Source organism: Dermacentor albipictus, unplaced genomic scaffold (assembly GCF_038994185.2).
Source record: "Dermacentor albipictus isolate Rhodes 1998 colony unplaced genomic scaffold, USDA_Dalb.pri_finalv2 scaffold_20, whole genome shotgun sequence".
Taxonomy (NCBI): domain Eukaryota; kingdom Metazoa; phylum Arthropoda; class Arachnida; order Ixodida; family Ixodidae; genus Dermacentor; species Dermacentor albipictus.
The window spans coordinates 3,680,196-3,696,613 of NW_027225574.1; the positions used below are offsets into that span (position 1 = coordinate 3,680,196).

General features: G+C 44.2%; 1 protein-coding gene across 2 annotated transcripts in view; it reads right to left on the reverse strand.

Annotated features, from left to right (window-relative positions):
* Window positions 1-16,418, reverse strand: part of LOC135919966 (presequence protease, mitochondrial) — a 198,813-nt gene that overhangs the window by 90,565 nt on the left and 91,830 nt on the right. For both annotated transcript variants that reach the window (XM_070529293.1, XM_070529292.1), the window contains 2 exons: window positions 5,565-5,694; window positions 3,263-3,383 (listed from right to left, as the gene is read on the reverse strand). In XM_070529293.1, coding sequence (XP_070385394.1) covers window positions 3,263-3,383; window positions 5,565-5,694 — 251 coding nt within the window. The remainder of the gene's footprint in view (window positions 1-3,262; window positions 3,384-5,564; window positions 5,695-16,418) is intronic.

Sequence of the window (16,418 nt, forward strand, 5' to 3'; positions counted from 1 at the left end):
TCTCGCACACCGGGCGCATCATCCTTCTCCTGCGTCTTCCGATCCCGACCAGCCCTCTGTTCTGCATCGCGGTCACGCGTGGGACCGAATGGTGACGTTCAGAGAAATTCTCCTGCACTACCGCAGAGAGCGGTTACGCTACCCCCCAGCACACAAAACACTGAATAAATCTCAATCCACCACTTGGCGAGTCCTTCAGACACGAACTTTTCCGAACCCCGTGCTTTACAAGCAGATTTACCCCAATGCATACTCCCCACTCTGCAAAGCATGCGAGGCCCATGCTGACGTCGATCATATTATCCAGCAATGCCCCAAAGCCTCACCAACCAACACCTCCCGCACTAACACATGCATCATAACTATGGCCGAGCAGTGGGAGACATTGCTGCTCAGCTTGGACCCAGAGGAGCAGCTCTGGGCCGTCCAGATGGGTGAAAACGCCGCCAGAAAGCAAGGACTGGCCGCCGTCTAAAGAAGCGGTGGGATTGGGGGTTAGTCTCCTGACCCCCGCCACCCCTGAACCCCATCAAGGACATAATAAAGTTTTATCTCTCTCTCTCTCTCTCACGGGCGTATGAGCCATTGCAGATAATGATAGATGCTTGTTTTGAGCTGGTTCTTTATTGAAACGTAGACTGTTCTGAATGTTGTATGCATGATTCCAACGAATGTATACACTGTTCGCTTCACTTTGCTGAGTGCTTGTAGCCTCTGCGCCATGAGGGTGATGAGCGATTTCATTTTTGCTTGCTTAGGGAGGTATGAGCCATTGCTCATATCATATGTAAAAATACTGAAAGATATCTATAGCGGCTCCACAGCCACTGTAATCCTCCATAAAGAAAGCAACAAAATCCCAATAAAGAAAGGCAGGGAGATACGATCTTTCCAGTGCTATTCACAGCGTGCTTACAGGAGGTATTCAGAGACCTGGAGTGGGAAGAATTGGGTGTAAAAGTTGATGGAGAATACCTTAGTAACTTGCGATTCGTTGATGATATTGCCTTGATTAGTAACTCAGGGGACCAATTGCAATGCGTGCTCACTGACCTGGAGAGGCAAATTAGAAGGGTGGGTCTAAAAATTCACCTGCAGAAAACTAAAGTAATGTTTAACAGTCTCGGAAGAGAACAGCAGTTTACTATAGGTAGCGAGGCACTGGAAGTGGTAAAACAATACATCTACTGAGGGCAGGTAGTGACCGTGGATCCGGATCATGAGACTGAAATAATCAGAAGAATAAGAATGGGCTGGGGTGCGTTTGGCAGGCATTCTCAGATCATGAACAGCAGGTTGCCATTATCCCTTGTAAGGATTGGGAGGTCAATCCCACCGCTAGTAACCAGTTGTCAAGATTGGAGTCGAGCATGAGTTAGGTGGTAGCTGGCCCATGCCGTCGTCCAACTTATCCACACTGAAGACGTTGTTGAAGGGAAGGACTGCTTCTCATCGAGAATGAGGAACATGGGTTTATTACAGTATCTACATAAGGACGTTGCAGTTCATCAGTCTAGCATGACTGCGAGAGAAAGTACACTGAGCAGCCGCACAACACCGGTTTATAAACACTCGGTCCTCCCTCGATCCCAAGGTGAGGGAAACGTACGACCAGGCACCCTAGACGAGGGCTTACAAATACACCTCTCTGCGCGAGGTTCACGGTCCCCAACCGACGTCAAACGGCCTTCGCAGAACTCGGAGCTGACGTCAGGAACGGCACATCCGATTCCCCGAGCTGACCCCCGCAGCGCGGCCGCCGGTTGTCCATTGTCTTGTGTCTTGAACGGCACGTGGGAAGGGGCCTCCGGAGATGTTCCCTCAGCAACTCCCTCGCTCATAGCAGATCAGGTCGGCCGTGGCGGGTTCAGTAACAATAGATGGTCTGCTGATCGCATTTAGTCACAACGGCGCCGAGGCTAGAGCGCAACGGTGGCTTTCCAAGAAAAGTTGACACCGCTGTCGCAACTGGCTGGCAAAACTCGCACCTCAGCAGGCCGTTCTTAGCACCCTCAAGAGAAAGGTACATAACAGCTATGTCTTAGCAGTACTCACGTAGGGGGCAGAAACCTGGAGGCTTACGAAAACGGTTCTACTTAAATTGAGGACGACGCAACGAGCTATGGAAAGAAGAATTATGGGTGTAACGTTAAAGGATAAGAAAAGCACAGATTGGGTGAGGAAACAAATGCGAGTTAATAACATCTTAGTCAAAATCAAGAAAAAGAAATGGGCATGGGCAGGACATGTAATGAGGAGGGAAGATAACTGATGGTCATTAAGGGTTACGGACTGGATTCCAATGGAAGGGAAGCGTAGCAGGGGGCGGCATAAAGTTAGGTGAGCGGATGAGATTAAGAAGTTTGCAGGGACGACATGGCCACAATTAGTACATGACCGGGGTAGTTGGGGAAGTATGGGAGAGGTCTTCGCCCTGCAGTGGGTGTAACCAGGCTGATGATGATGATGATGATGATGAGCCATTGCTGATGATAATTTCTGCTCACGGACAGACACGAAAAATGCCGACCACTGAGAGGCTAACAGCTTTGCTGTAAAAAAAAAAAAAAGCGTGGGAGGTATATATCTATTTTTTAATCTATTAAGACGACGAAGCATCAGGTTTTATGAGCACATGCTTCGCCCAGACAAGTGTTGCCAAGCAACGGAGGCTTGTCTCTTCCTTTTTTTCGCCCTTCTTTCTGGGCATCCCTCTTTCTTTCGTGCTTCTCTCTGCGGCTGTACTAGCTACATGCGAAGAGAAATGCAACCTCCATACTCGCAGGAATGCCACACGGTCACACTTTGCACTTTCCGGATGATGTCGTTTACATGCACTTGTGCTTTGGAATAGTTCAGGTGGAGCCTAGAGTGAGACAGTTACAGTGTCCACAGGAAGGAATGTGAAAAACAAATCAACAAGAAAGACAGCTCTCTGGAGGATACATGGAGCTTCCTTTCAGTAAGTAGTTTTCTCAGCGTCAGCATCTGTTTTGCACGCGTCACTCTTATACAGTGCTTCAGTGGTGCATGGAGGCAAAATCTATAGAAAATAGAAAGAGCGCGGGCTAAGAGCCAACAGCGTCATTTTTTATGGATAGCTCAAATGGCAACAACATATAAACTGATGGGTTGATGGGTAGAATGGTTAATTTTGGAGCTTTTACTACATACAACAACTTTTCAGAATAACGCATGATTTACCGTGGTCCTCTGAAGTTCATTATATCAAGATTTCACTCTATTGTTACAATTACATTACCTGCTCAAAACGACCATGCTCAGATGGGTGAGGTGAGATATGCACAGAAGTATGGAGGCCGCCTGTCTTCAGTTCAGCTTCCTGCAAGAACTGGCGGTAGTCTTTGTCCTGTGTGCCCATTCTGTAGAAATAAAGAGGTACATGAAGTAGACGTAACATAGTGAAAGCTCGATTGTCAGTCCTCATTACTTCAAATTTTGAAATAATTCAAACCATTATCCCACCATGGTGATGCCGAGTTGCATAGAGCTCACATGTGCAAAACAGCTCCTTAATCTGCATGCAAATTGCTTTTGTCAATTATTAATTCAAGCTGTATGCCACTGAGCATACACTTATGGCCACTTTCCTGGCACAGTGGAGTGTGCAGCTGATGCTGAGCAGCGTTAAAGAGCGCCAGGGGTACAGCCATCTCATGGAAGAATGCAGACAACACTCCAAAGAGGCAACCATCTTCCAGTTATGGTAGCCACCATTTGACCTTCCTGCCTGCTTTCTTGCACGGCAACTAATCAAGCACAGCAGCAATTCCAATGCTGGATAAAAGCATTGTATTTTGAATAGGTGCATAACACAGTTTTGTCTGCCTTGGTGGTGTACATATTCCAGGCACAAGGGGCAAGTATGCACCAGCACACGTGGTCATTACTGCTTTGTCAGACATACAACCAAGCCACTGATTTCATTGAACATTATGAATTCTGATTGTTAATGTCGCTCGCCATTAAGATTGATGTGGGTAAGAAACCCATCTTTGCCTGCTTTAATGCCATGGTTTACCTGCCGTGGTTGCTTAGTGGCTATGGTGTTGGGCTACTAAAAATGAGGTTGTGGGATCGAATACTGGCCACGGTGGCCGCACTTTGATGGGGACGAAATGCGAAAAAAACCTGTGTATTTAGGTTTAAGTGCAAGGTAAAAAACCCCAGGTGGTCGAAATTTTGGCATGTAAAACCCCACAATTTAATTTTTTAATGCCATGGTTTGTGCCAGCCATGGAAACATGTCCCAAGTGCAAACAGTTGCCATGACTAAGCCTTTCTACAAACGATGAACACCTAGTTTTTCTAGAATGAACCTAGTTTTCAAGGAAGACTATGCTTACTGGATTAACAAGGCCGGCTGGCTTACACGTGTAGAGCCATTTCCATTTTTGTCGCCCCCATTTCTTGGAATGTCCAATAGCATTACACCCACTTTCCCTTTTTTTGTTTAAAGGGACCGACAACCATTATCTAAGGGCCCAGTTTTTTATGGCACAACGAAAAGCTCACCCTTGGTAGAGTTTACACCTGGTGCGTTTCCGAAAGTGTGCGGATATTTTACAAGCAGAATTTTTCTATCTGAGCAGCTTCTAAAAAAAGTAAGAGTCCCTCCTCCAGCAATGCTGAGAAGTGAGAGCAATGCCGACAGCCTGCTCCGCAAATTGTGAAAGCTACTCATTGTTCTGCCTTCACAGGAGCAAGTGCAGCTGTGATTAACCACCTATATCTCGACCTTTTCAATCACTCTTGAAAATAGAAAAGCTGGTGCAATAAGTTTGCATTGTTGTACAGACCTTTCTTATGTTTGTACCGTGTTTTTCCTCAAGTATATGCCTACGTCATGGCTGGCTGGCCCCCTGCATTGTTATACTGTCAACAGACGAGCCAAGCCAACTCATCGAAAATGTCAAGTGAGAGCAGCGCCACTTTTCTACTCGCTACAAAACGAAGGCTTATCTGCATATTTAAAAAAAAACTTAATATAGAAAAATGTGCCCTGCATTTCAATACTAATAAAAAAGACCAGGAGCTACGTACGCTAGCAGAAGGTCACATGATATGTCACTTATACATCTTCATGTTCTTGTTGTGTGGGGTGCCAAATGTCATTTTTCGCAACTTTCAGTGAAAAATTAAAAATATAAATCTATGTTTAATAAGAAAAACAGGGCTAGTCTTAGCCAACATGACTGACAACCTTTCCATCAGTGGGTTTATCTCGATTCATGTTCTGAGTGGCTGTCTGTCCATTTAACACTTCCCTCATCCTACTCTACACATCTACTTATTCCCCTACCACATTGGAGGTGGGTTAGAGTAAGTTACATTAAACGCTGCCGAGGAAGGTAGTTGCTTTCCTGACGAAAACAAGTTAAAACACTTAGTAACATCCCTTATTCAACCACTGTTGACCCCTTCAGATCCCCCATCTCCCTGTGAACGTCTGTCTTGTTCAGACATCAGCTAGCACTACATGCTACACCTTGCAGGCTTTTAAATTAAAGCCAGCACAATGTAAGAGCATCAAAGGCACATACTTTGTCACAACTTCACACAGGAGTGGAACCATGCGCTTCAATTCAGGAGGCAAGTGGGACGCATTGAGGACAGCCCGAAAATAGGTTACTCCATTGGTGGCCTGCTCTGTGGTCTGCACGTTTACCCCACCTGCACAACAAAGAGCATTCTCCAGACTCTGTGAGCACTGAAGTAAACTTTCAAAACTCAGAAACCCTGCACACCAAGTTTCAAGTACAGCGTGCACATTTGTTTCCATGCACAGATGCTTTCTTGGGAACAGTGCGCCCAGTTTTCAGGCTTTGAATAATGCCTCAACCAGGTCAGTTTAACATTCCATCCTCTGATGTTGATTGTATGACATTGTCCAAGAAGCATTTTCCTCCACAAGAGTTCCTTAAAAAGGTGCCGTAACATAGCAAGGTGGCTGACTGGGCCATTTGATAATCCATACTGAACGTGAACATCACAAGAGACCACATGGGGACGAAAGCAGACAGGACAAGGGGACATCCTCTTCTTGTTTTTCATCTCTGTGTTGCACTGTTCCCACTCAAGCACAGTAACAGCTGCACTAGAGGCATTCAATTCAGTAAACTTTAACTACGTACTCCTCCTCTCCAGTGCACTCTTGTCAGTACTTATCCTCACTCTGCTTTGTGCCTAGTGTCTTCAGGCATTCCACAGAATGAAATCCCCTGCATTGTAGTTCTATATTGCATAGCTAACAGCATTGTTAATTTGTACAGTCAACTTCTTTATATTCGATTTTGTAGGGACTGCAGAATTTATCGAACTATCCAGTAACCCAAATTAAAAGAGGCAGAAAAAAGACAATGTACAAAACAGCATCCAATTTTATAACATAAAAATGGTAGTATGCCTCAGATTCTGGCAATTACAAGTAAGATGAAACCCATAAAGTCTACCTTCAAAGAATGGAAATTTGTACTTAGTATCTATTGTCATCGATATCACATCTTTTAATCGCTACATAGAAACAGCAACATGCCATCCTCCATGCCGTCTACTGTGTTTGATATTCCGGATTTCATGAATGACCCCCCACCATTGCAAACAAGATGGAGACTTATGCCTAGACTGACACTTTCACCAGTTCATCCTCCAATGCATGCATGGAGGAGTGAAGGTTTTGAAAAATTCAAACTTGATGTTGAGGCCTTTCAGGGTGAGCTTTCTGCTGTTAGGGCTGACAGTGAGCAATGCTGCTTTAAAAGTGAACTCCTCAAAAAATAACTGAAGCAGGCTAGGAGTGAGATAACTGAGTTGAAACAGTACTCCATAAATATGAATGTTGAAATTCAAGGGCTTCTAGTTGAGCCAGATAAGGACCTTCTGAAAGAAGTTGGAAAACTTGTGGGGTGTCTGAAGGCCAACATCACTGAGAATGACTGGTGTGCATCGTGTGCCATTTAAGGATGAGAGTAAGCCATATGTGGTCGTAACTTTTCGTTTGAGAGCTGCTCAGGAAGAAATGCTTTCAGCAGCAAGAAAGGGCAAACTGAATGCAAGGGATTTAGGGTATGACACAGATGCTTCGATCTACAATGAGTAGAGTGTTTTAGTTGAGCGTGCTCATGCTCCGCTAAGCAGCTAAGCAGAGCGGAAGCGCGAATGCGCATGCGCCGGCCGCTTAGCCGTAAGCGGGATAGCGGAGCAAGGAACACGGTCCGCTTAGAAGCTGCCTGAGCGGAGCGTGCCGTGCAGCACTTTGGCTAGCGTTGGCGTCAGAACGGATTGGATTGGATGCAGAAAGCAAGCGCGCCGGCTAACACGTGGCGTTCCCCAAGACGGTGCTTTATTTTCCATTGGATAAAATGGACCAGTAACGCATTACAAGTGCACGTCTAGATACTTCATGGAGAAATAAGTTATATATATACATATATATGTTTTACTGTATATTTATTTATTTATTTATTCGGTATACCTACATCGCCTGTACGGCATTATCGTAGGGGGGTTAAAATACAGGTGGTCACAATGGAAACATATTCAGCAACATCAAAAGAATACATCAGTAAATACAACATAGTTTAAGCACTGAAATTCGCAAAATCGGAATAGAAACTAACAAAGTACAAAACAAAGTGAGTGACAAAGTAACTAACAAAACAGAAAAAAAAGTTGCGTATGTGCAGAAATGAATAACAGAACAATCAAAGAATATGGCTCTCAATAGCATTTTCAAAACTAGAAGCTGCCATCACTTCATTAGGGAGCTCATTCCAATCGCTAATCGTGTTAGGAAAAAATGAATACTTAAACACATTGGTATGGCACTGATAAGCTCTAATTTTGTTATACTATTATACTGTTATAAGAGTGATCATAAAGTGTTTTTATTTTCTTTCATTACCCTGAATTTAGCCAGGGGGTGCTGCAACTACGAAAGGTCCGCTCCGCTACGCTAAACGTGTAACTAAAACGTGAAAATCGCCCGCCGCTCCGCTGTGGCTTAGCGGGGCAGCTCGGAGCGGAGCGTACTGTAAAGACGCTCAACTAAAACACTCTAGTATCTCTGTCACGAAAAAAAATTTTGCTAGCAAAAGCGAGACAAGTGAGGAAAGAGAAAAAAATTGAAGTTTATCTCGGTGTCTCAAGATAAAGTACTCATGCGGAAATTGGAGAAGACACCAGTTTTGTGTATAACATGCGAGGACTGGGTGCAAGTTGTTTAACTGGTCGTCACAGTGGAACAATGGTTACCTTGCTTGCAATGCTGCATGTTATTTTTTTTTATCGCTGTATCCATACCTATTTTTAGATGTATCCTAGATGTATAAGCAAGTTGTTTAACTGGTCGTCACAGTGGTCGTCACAGTGGAACAATGGTTACCTTGCTTGCAATGCTGCATGTTATTTTTTTTTATCGCTGTATCCATACCTATTTTTAGATGTATCCTAGATGTATCCATACCTATTTTTTCATACTACACAGCACTTTGTGTAACCAATGTCCCTATTCTTTATCTGTACTATGCAAGTGAACATTTCTGTAATGCATGCAATATTGCTGTGTGCTGCATTAATGTTATATATCACTTATTTGTTGTCTGTACTAGTTTTTCTATTGTTGCACAACCAAAGTATGGCTTTGTAAAGATTCAGCGGCAGTTCTCAGTGAGTGTGTTTATCCTTTTCTTTGTTATACATTCCATTCATGAGCTGCTGTTTTGTTATACTTGCTATACTTAATTTCTGTATACATATATTATTACCACCATCTTCTAATGGACACTACTACAGTTGGTTCTAGTCCATCTGAACTAAATTCAGCCATTGTAGACCAGCGCATATCACACATAGCTGTGCTTCTCATGAATATGCAGTCTGCTCATTGCAAAGAGGACAACCTCTTTGTTCTTCTTGATGAGTTTCAATTTGATTTCTCCATAGTTATGCTTACAGAAACATGGTACCGTGATGACTCGGACATTTTTAATATCGCAGGTTATAATCCAGTTTACTTAAATAGAAAAATAAGGATGGGAAGTGGCATATGTATGTATGTTAAACATGAGATAACATACGAATGGCTTAACAAGTGGTCGCAATGCATGGATCATATTGAAAATGTAGCTCTTAAAGTATAAAACTGTGTGTTTGCTGCAGTATACAGACCACCCGATGGCAATATTAACAATTTTATACAGTTTTTAGATAACATGTTTTCCATTGTTAATGACCACGGATATAGACTCGCGTTGGGAGGCGACTTGAATATCGATATGTTAGCAAGCACTAATAAGCAAAGGGATCTTTCCACACCTCTTGATTCCCACTTTCTATCGAATGTCACTGTCACACCTACTCGTATTACTGACTCGAGTGTAACATTAAAAGACATGTTCACAACAAACTATCTCTTCGATTCCATACTTTCTAGCACTATTTGTACCACTGTCAGTGATCACCTACCTATATATTTTATTATATTCCAATCCTGCTACACACCTAGACAGGCTGCTTCTGGTATATATTATAGAGCTGCAAATTCAAACTCTCTTTCGCGCTTTCGTGAAAAAATTGAGTAAACGCAATGGGATGACTTATTTTCTTTCTTCTGTATTGATTTAGCTTATGACTATTTTATCAGAATGATCAGTTCCGTTTACAATAAACATTTCCCACTTCAGGTTTATAAAAAACCAAAGCGTGTCCACACACCTTGGACGACTACAGAGATGCTAAAAGTGACGAAGAAAAAGGACAGGCTACTTAATGCATTCCTAGTTAACCGAAATCCAGATGCTTTGAGGATGTTAAGATATGTAGAAATTTGGTCATTAAGTTAAAACAACAAGCAAAACGAAATTATCATTATACCATGTGCGAAGGAGTTACAGATATCAAACAAATGTGGAATAAATTACACTCCATCATATCTCCAGGTAAAGCAATAAATTGTTTAGAACTTGTAGCTGACAATGAAGTTATCAAAGGCAAGGAGTTAGCCGACCAATTCAATGAATATTTTAACTTTGCATTTGTAACTGAGAGCTCACATCAAGATAGCTCCTTTGATTACTTACCCGTGCCACTCAAGGAATCAATATTTCTTTGCCCAACTGATAATTATGAAATATTAAGAGTATTTAAAAACTTTAGGATGAGCAAGAGCGAGGATATAAATGGTCTAAAAATGGAGCCAATTAAACGTGTTATTGACCTTCTTAGCCAGCGTGTGGCTCATATTTACAACCTTTCCTTAAAAACTGGTATTTTCCCACAGAATATGAAGAATGCTAAAGTGACGGCAATATACAAAAGCGGTGATAAAAATATTCTCAGTAACTATAGGCCTATTTCAATCTTTCCCCTATTCACCAAAGGACATGAAAAAAATATTCACCTTAGACAGTCAAAATTTTTTGACAAACATTCCGTCATACCAAAATCGCGATAAGGATTTAGATCAGGTTTTTAACAGAAAGTGCTCTAATGTTTAAAAAAGAACTGATCCTTAAAAATATTGAAGCAAGGAAATTCCCCCTCGACATATTTTAAGTATGTCCAAGGCCTCTGACAAAATTATCCATGAAACATAAATAGGATAGCTGCAGCGTTATGGAGTTCATGGTATTGCCCTCAATCTAATTCAAAACTACTTAACAGACAGACATCAATGTGTATCAGTAAGCGGAACTCTGTCTTTTGTGTGACTTGTTAAATACGGAGTTCCCCAAGGCAGCTTATTGGGACCTGTATGAGTTGGAGTCGGGCATGCAATAAGAGGTAGCTGGCCCATGTTGTTGTCCGACTCATCCATTACTAAAGATGTGGTTGAAAGGAGGAACTTGTTCTCATAGAGAACGAGAAATATGTGATTTATTTACAATATCTACATGAAGGGTGGAGAAAATTACATTTCATCAGTCTAGCAAGACTGAAAAACTAAGCACACTGAGCCGCCAAAAACAGGTGCTTAAGCACCCTCTGTCCTCCCTAGATCCCCAGGCGAGAGAAAACTGCCATCCAACCTGCATCCAATCGGAGCGTCCAAAGTTGCCTTTGAGGGTGAGGATTCATGCACTCACTTCTGCACTTTTGTTTCACTGAACACACCGATCAAAGAGGAGTCTCGTAGACAGAGGTTGTCATGCTTGACTCAAGCTTGCATCTCTTGATTCCAGAGCTGATTCCGCAGTTAGCCAGCGCGTATGTCAAATGACCGTGATGATTAGCGGAGGCTGTGAGAAAGCACCGCTAAACATCCTTTTCCATGAGTTCTCTTGCTCCAATTAGACCGTGAAGGTGACAGAGAAGCAACTAACAATACTCGGTTCGCAAAACATGGCTAGTCTTGCTGGTGCCATGGAGCTGTGCATAGGAGGCGCATTGTTGGCTTCACGAAGCGATTCATCACAGCGGGCTGAGAGATGTTCGACTCTGCAGGCCAATCATAACAGACCGTTTTTGTTTATTATATTTATTAATGATATTGTAAATGTTGACCCTTCAGCCCAATATAATCTATGCTGATGATACAAGTCTTTTCTTTTCCAGCAAAAATATACATCTCCTGAATCTAGCTAACAAAACATTAGAAAAGATATGCACCTGGACACTTATTATTTCTTTACAAATTAACTGTTCGAAAACTAAAGCTGTTCTTTCTTTCTCTAAATCCCCGCTTTATGAGCCCACTCATTCTTATAATCTCATGTTAAATAATAATAAAATTGAACTTTCTTCTAGAGCAAAACCTTTAGGTGCTATTTTTCATAAATATAAATGGGATCACCATACCGAATTTTCACAAAACAAACTTTGCCAGGTCTTGGGCGTAATGAGAAAATGTCAGAGTGTATTGCCAGTTCCTCAAAAGCCTTTTGATATTTAAGGAACTCTTCTCATCTCATCTGCGCTATTGCAACTTCATAAAAGCACTTTTTGCTGGGCTAGTTGGTAGCTGTTCATTATAAAATATGAAGACGCCAAATAAACAGACACACACAAGAGAAGAAAACGGGACAGGGCGCCCTGTCTTGTTTTCTTCTCTTGTGTGTGTCTGTTTATTTGGCGTCTTCATAATTTATAATGTATTGCAACTTCATTTGGGGTAACAAAACAAAGCAATCCATAATCTTCTTATTCTACAAAAAAAAAAGGCTCTACGTTCTGTTGCAAACCTACCATTTATTGCACACACTTCAGAACTATTTGTTAAATACCTATAATGTAATAAAAATAAACATGCTATATGAATACACTTTATTACTTTCCTTTAGAACTGATACTGCAAAAAGTTGCAGTTAAATGCACAGTGAAGCTAACTTGCAACTAAATCCTTTTTCGTGGCTAAACCAACACTCAGAACAACGGTAAGTGCCTCAGTTGTGCACAAATTGTGGCTTTAAAGCTTTAAGTTATTGCTTGTCAATGACATTAAATAATTTCAACATTTCTTATGAAAACGTTCGCACACTCTCTAACACTTTTGTTTTAAGCATGCTGTGTTCTACGTTAAATTCTCTTTTTGTAAAATAGTTTTCTGTGTATAGTGTATAGGCGTCGCTCACCCCAATGATTACCCGATCATAAAGTGCGAAACCACTCCCGAACTAGACGCTGCCTTCACGGAAGCAGAAGTCCGAGAGGCGCTACACAATCAAAACAGCAGGTCTGCTTCAGGACCCGACGGTGTAACCAACCGACTGTTGCGTAACCTAGACGACCAAGCCATTACATTACTGACGAAAGACATCAACCACGTGTGGGAAACAGGAGAGGTACCAATGCAATGGCGCACTGCCACGGTGGTCCTCATACCAAAACCCGGCAAACCACTTAACCTCGACAACTTACGACCCATCTCTCTTACGTCATGTGTGGGTAAAGTAGCTGAGCACGTAATTCAAAACCGAGTGTCACGCTACATTGAAGAACACGAACTATTACCACACAACATGGTAGGGTTTCGACCCCACCTATCCACCCAAGACGTGATGTTACTCCTAAAGAGACAGATCTTCGACGTTAAAACAAGAGACGTTCGAGGCATCCTCGCCCTCGATCTCACGAAAGCATTCGATACCGTCTTGCACCGCTTCGTACTGGAGTCTGTGGCAGGCCTCGGCCTCGGCCAGAGATTTCAGGAGTACGTACGCTCCTTCCTAAAAGACAGAGAAGCCCGACTGCGAGTCTCGCACCTTAAGTCGGACCCCTACGCGCTGGGCTCCGTCGGAACACCACAAGGCTCAGTTATCTCTCCATTACTATTTAATATAGTGATGAAGGGACTTGCAGACAAACTACGACACATCCCAAACGTAAACTGCGCACTATACGCAGATGACATTACCATCTGGAGCCTGGGAGGCTCCCTGGGAGACATGGAGCAGGCATTACAGTCTGCCCTTGATGCCACGGAAGAGTACCTTCTAAACACAGGAATGAAACTATCCTCAAAGAAATCGGAACTATTACTATTTCACAAGTCTTGCCAAGGAGTCCGCCACCTAACACCTCTAGACGAACTTCCGCTCGCACTACACACAAGAGACGGACAGCAGATTCCGCGAGTCAACCACATACGCATTCTTGGGCTCCTAATCGAATCCACCGGATGCCACGGACACACGATCAAACAGTTAACCGCCAAAACCGAAAACATGATCAGACTCATCCACAGAGTCTCGGGGCGCAGGAAGGGTCTCCGCGAAGATAACCTTCTGCGCGTATACCACGCGTTCCTTATGAGTCACATTAATTACGTCGCCTCTGCCCACAACTGGACGAAACTAGAAAAGACGAAGCTAAACACACTCATGCGCAAAAGCATCAAACAGGTCTTGGGAATTCCAGTAAGAGCAAGTACAGCAAAGGTTGACCAGCTAGGTATGCACAACAACATCGACGAAGTGATCGAGGCTCAGACTATGGCGCAAATACTCCGCCTATCCTCGTCCAAAGCCGGTAGGCTAATCCTAAATGACGCCAATGTCTCCCCGTCTCCCTATCTCGAGCACGCGGTTACCCTACCGAGCGAAATTAGAGACAAATACAAAGTCTCACCGTTTCCCAGAAACGTCCACCCACAACACAACGTGGGTAGGCGCCGGGCCCGCGCCCGCGCGATTCTCGACCGCATTGACGCGGATCGTGAAGCCACCGCATTTGTGGACGCGGCCCAGTACGGCAGCACATCCACTTTCGCAATAGCGGTCGTGGACGGCAACGGAACGCTACGATCATCCGCATCGGTTAAAACGAGCACCAGCGCTAAAGCGGAACAAATAGCCGTAGCCATCGCCATGGCAGACCCCACATTTACTTATGTCTTCACGGACTCGCGTGCCGCAATTCGGGCCTACGAATGCAGCAACGTATCTAAAGAAGCAGCGCGTATACTGCTAGCGGGCTCAAAAGAGAGCCAACGGTGCCTCTCCTGGTTCCACGCTCACATGGGGAAAGACATTCACCCGCAAAAAGCTAACCTCAATGAAACGGCCCACGACCGTGCGCGAGAACTTGCCCGCCGCGACGGTCCCACGGCCTACGAGGGGCTGGACATTCAGTTTAATGACCCGCTGCTCACTTACCAAGAGATCACCTCCCACTATCGGAAAGGCAGAACCAAATTCCCGCTCCCACACGCCAAACTCGAACGCGCGCAGGCGGCCGCGTTTCGAATGCTACAAACGGACTCGTATCCGTCACGAGGCCTTCTAAGTCACTATAACTCAGAAATCCCGGCAAATTGCCCAGACTGCCCAGAACTTTATTGCTCACTCTCGCACATGCTATGGCAATGTACCGCGTTACCAAAGGGCCCTCTCTCCAGTGAGCCCGAATGGGAAGAAGCCCTCAAAAGCCCGGACCTCAAACTCCAACTCAAGGCCGTCCAGAGGGCCCAAGAACTGGCGGAGCGTCACCACGTTCCCGTCCCGACTTGGGTGTCGCCTACGGTTTCTGCCGGAGGAGTTCCCCGCGTGGGATCTCCAACGGATTGAAACTCCTCAGGACTTCAACAAAGTTCGTGACTGACTGACTGTATAGTGTATTCACATTTGACGCTGATGTTGTATTCTTTTAATGCATGCTGCCATAGTGAACCGGGGACGTAGGGCTAGTCAAGCTGTTTCTAATGTAGCTTTCTTTCCTCGTCCCAACCACTTATGTGAAACTCCATGCATGTGGTAAAATAAGTGAACTCAAATAAACTCAAGTCTCTGAAGCACTCAAAAAAATGTGACGGAAGTTTACCTGCTAGCTTAGCATGCAAAATAAGATCTTTTCGATAATCTTTCATAATTAACGCCTTTGCTGACCGAGATGCATCTCAGCACCTTAGTGCAAACACTCACCTATTCTGGCATCTGTAGCTTGTACCTTTTCACGTGTGACATGTGTTGGGGGTGGCTTTTCCCACAGACCGGTGTTCAATGGTGGCGTTTTGTGCTGCTGGCCACGGCGGTGCAACCAGCGATACTGGCAGAGCAAGTGCGAGAGAGACCTCTCCGGGTCAGCACAGGGTATGCACAGGTTCTTCCTCTCGTTCGCTGGCCCCTTTGTTTGGACAGTGAATGAAGGGGCCAGCGAACTTGAGCTTGTCTGCAATGCCTTTCACCTACAGCGAGCACGCACTTACACTGTGTTGCTACTTTTCCAAAAATTAAGTCAAAGAGCGGCGCCTTGTACTCGTGTGTGGTCATGCTACAGTGAGCTGCACTTATTGGAGGCCCAAGCCAATGGAGATTGCCCTAGATCTCACGAGTAGGCAGCATTGCCAAAGGAACGCATAGTCCCTTAGCGGTGTTTCACGGGGAGCAACGTGCTAGCAGCGCTTCTTTCTGAATTTCTGCCATTGCTGTATTTCCTCCTCAGTTCATGTGCCGCTCTGGGACCGGGCCTTTGTTCGGAGTCTGGTGTCATCGGAGGCAAATAAACCTGCTTCTGTTTACTTAGGGCAATACAGTAGAACCTTGTTAAACCATACCCGCTTAAAACAGTAGTTTCGTTTAAAAAGAAGTAAAGTCAAATCCCCGAATCAGCGGCCATTGAACATAATGTGTTTTGTATCCGCATAAAACGTACCAGTTTATTGCGTACGTATTGGTTACCACGTAGTGTTTCCACTTTTCATCACACAAACACACAGTGCGTCGTCTCCGTCGGGCAGCCCGGCAGAACAACAAGCCTCAGAGATCGGAACAACGGCCTCCAAGCGCCCTGCGTGTTTGCGCATGAAGCCAAACATCATCAACATCATTTTGGCATTGTGCAACCAAGGACTCGCGTCATGCTGAAGCTGGAATAAAAAAGACGCCAGGTGCTCAGCATATAAGAAAAATTAGACAATGTTCGTGCTATCGAACGTGACATGAAGTCGGTGCTGGCAGGCAACA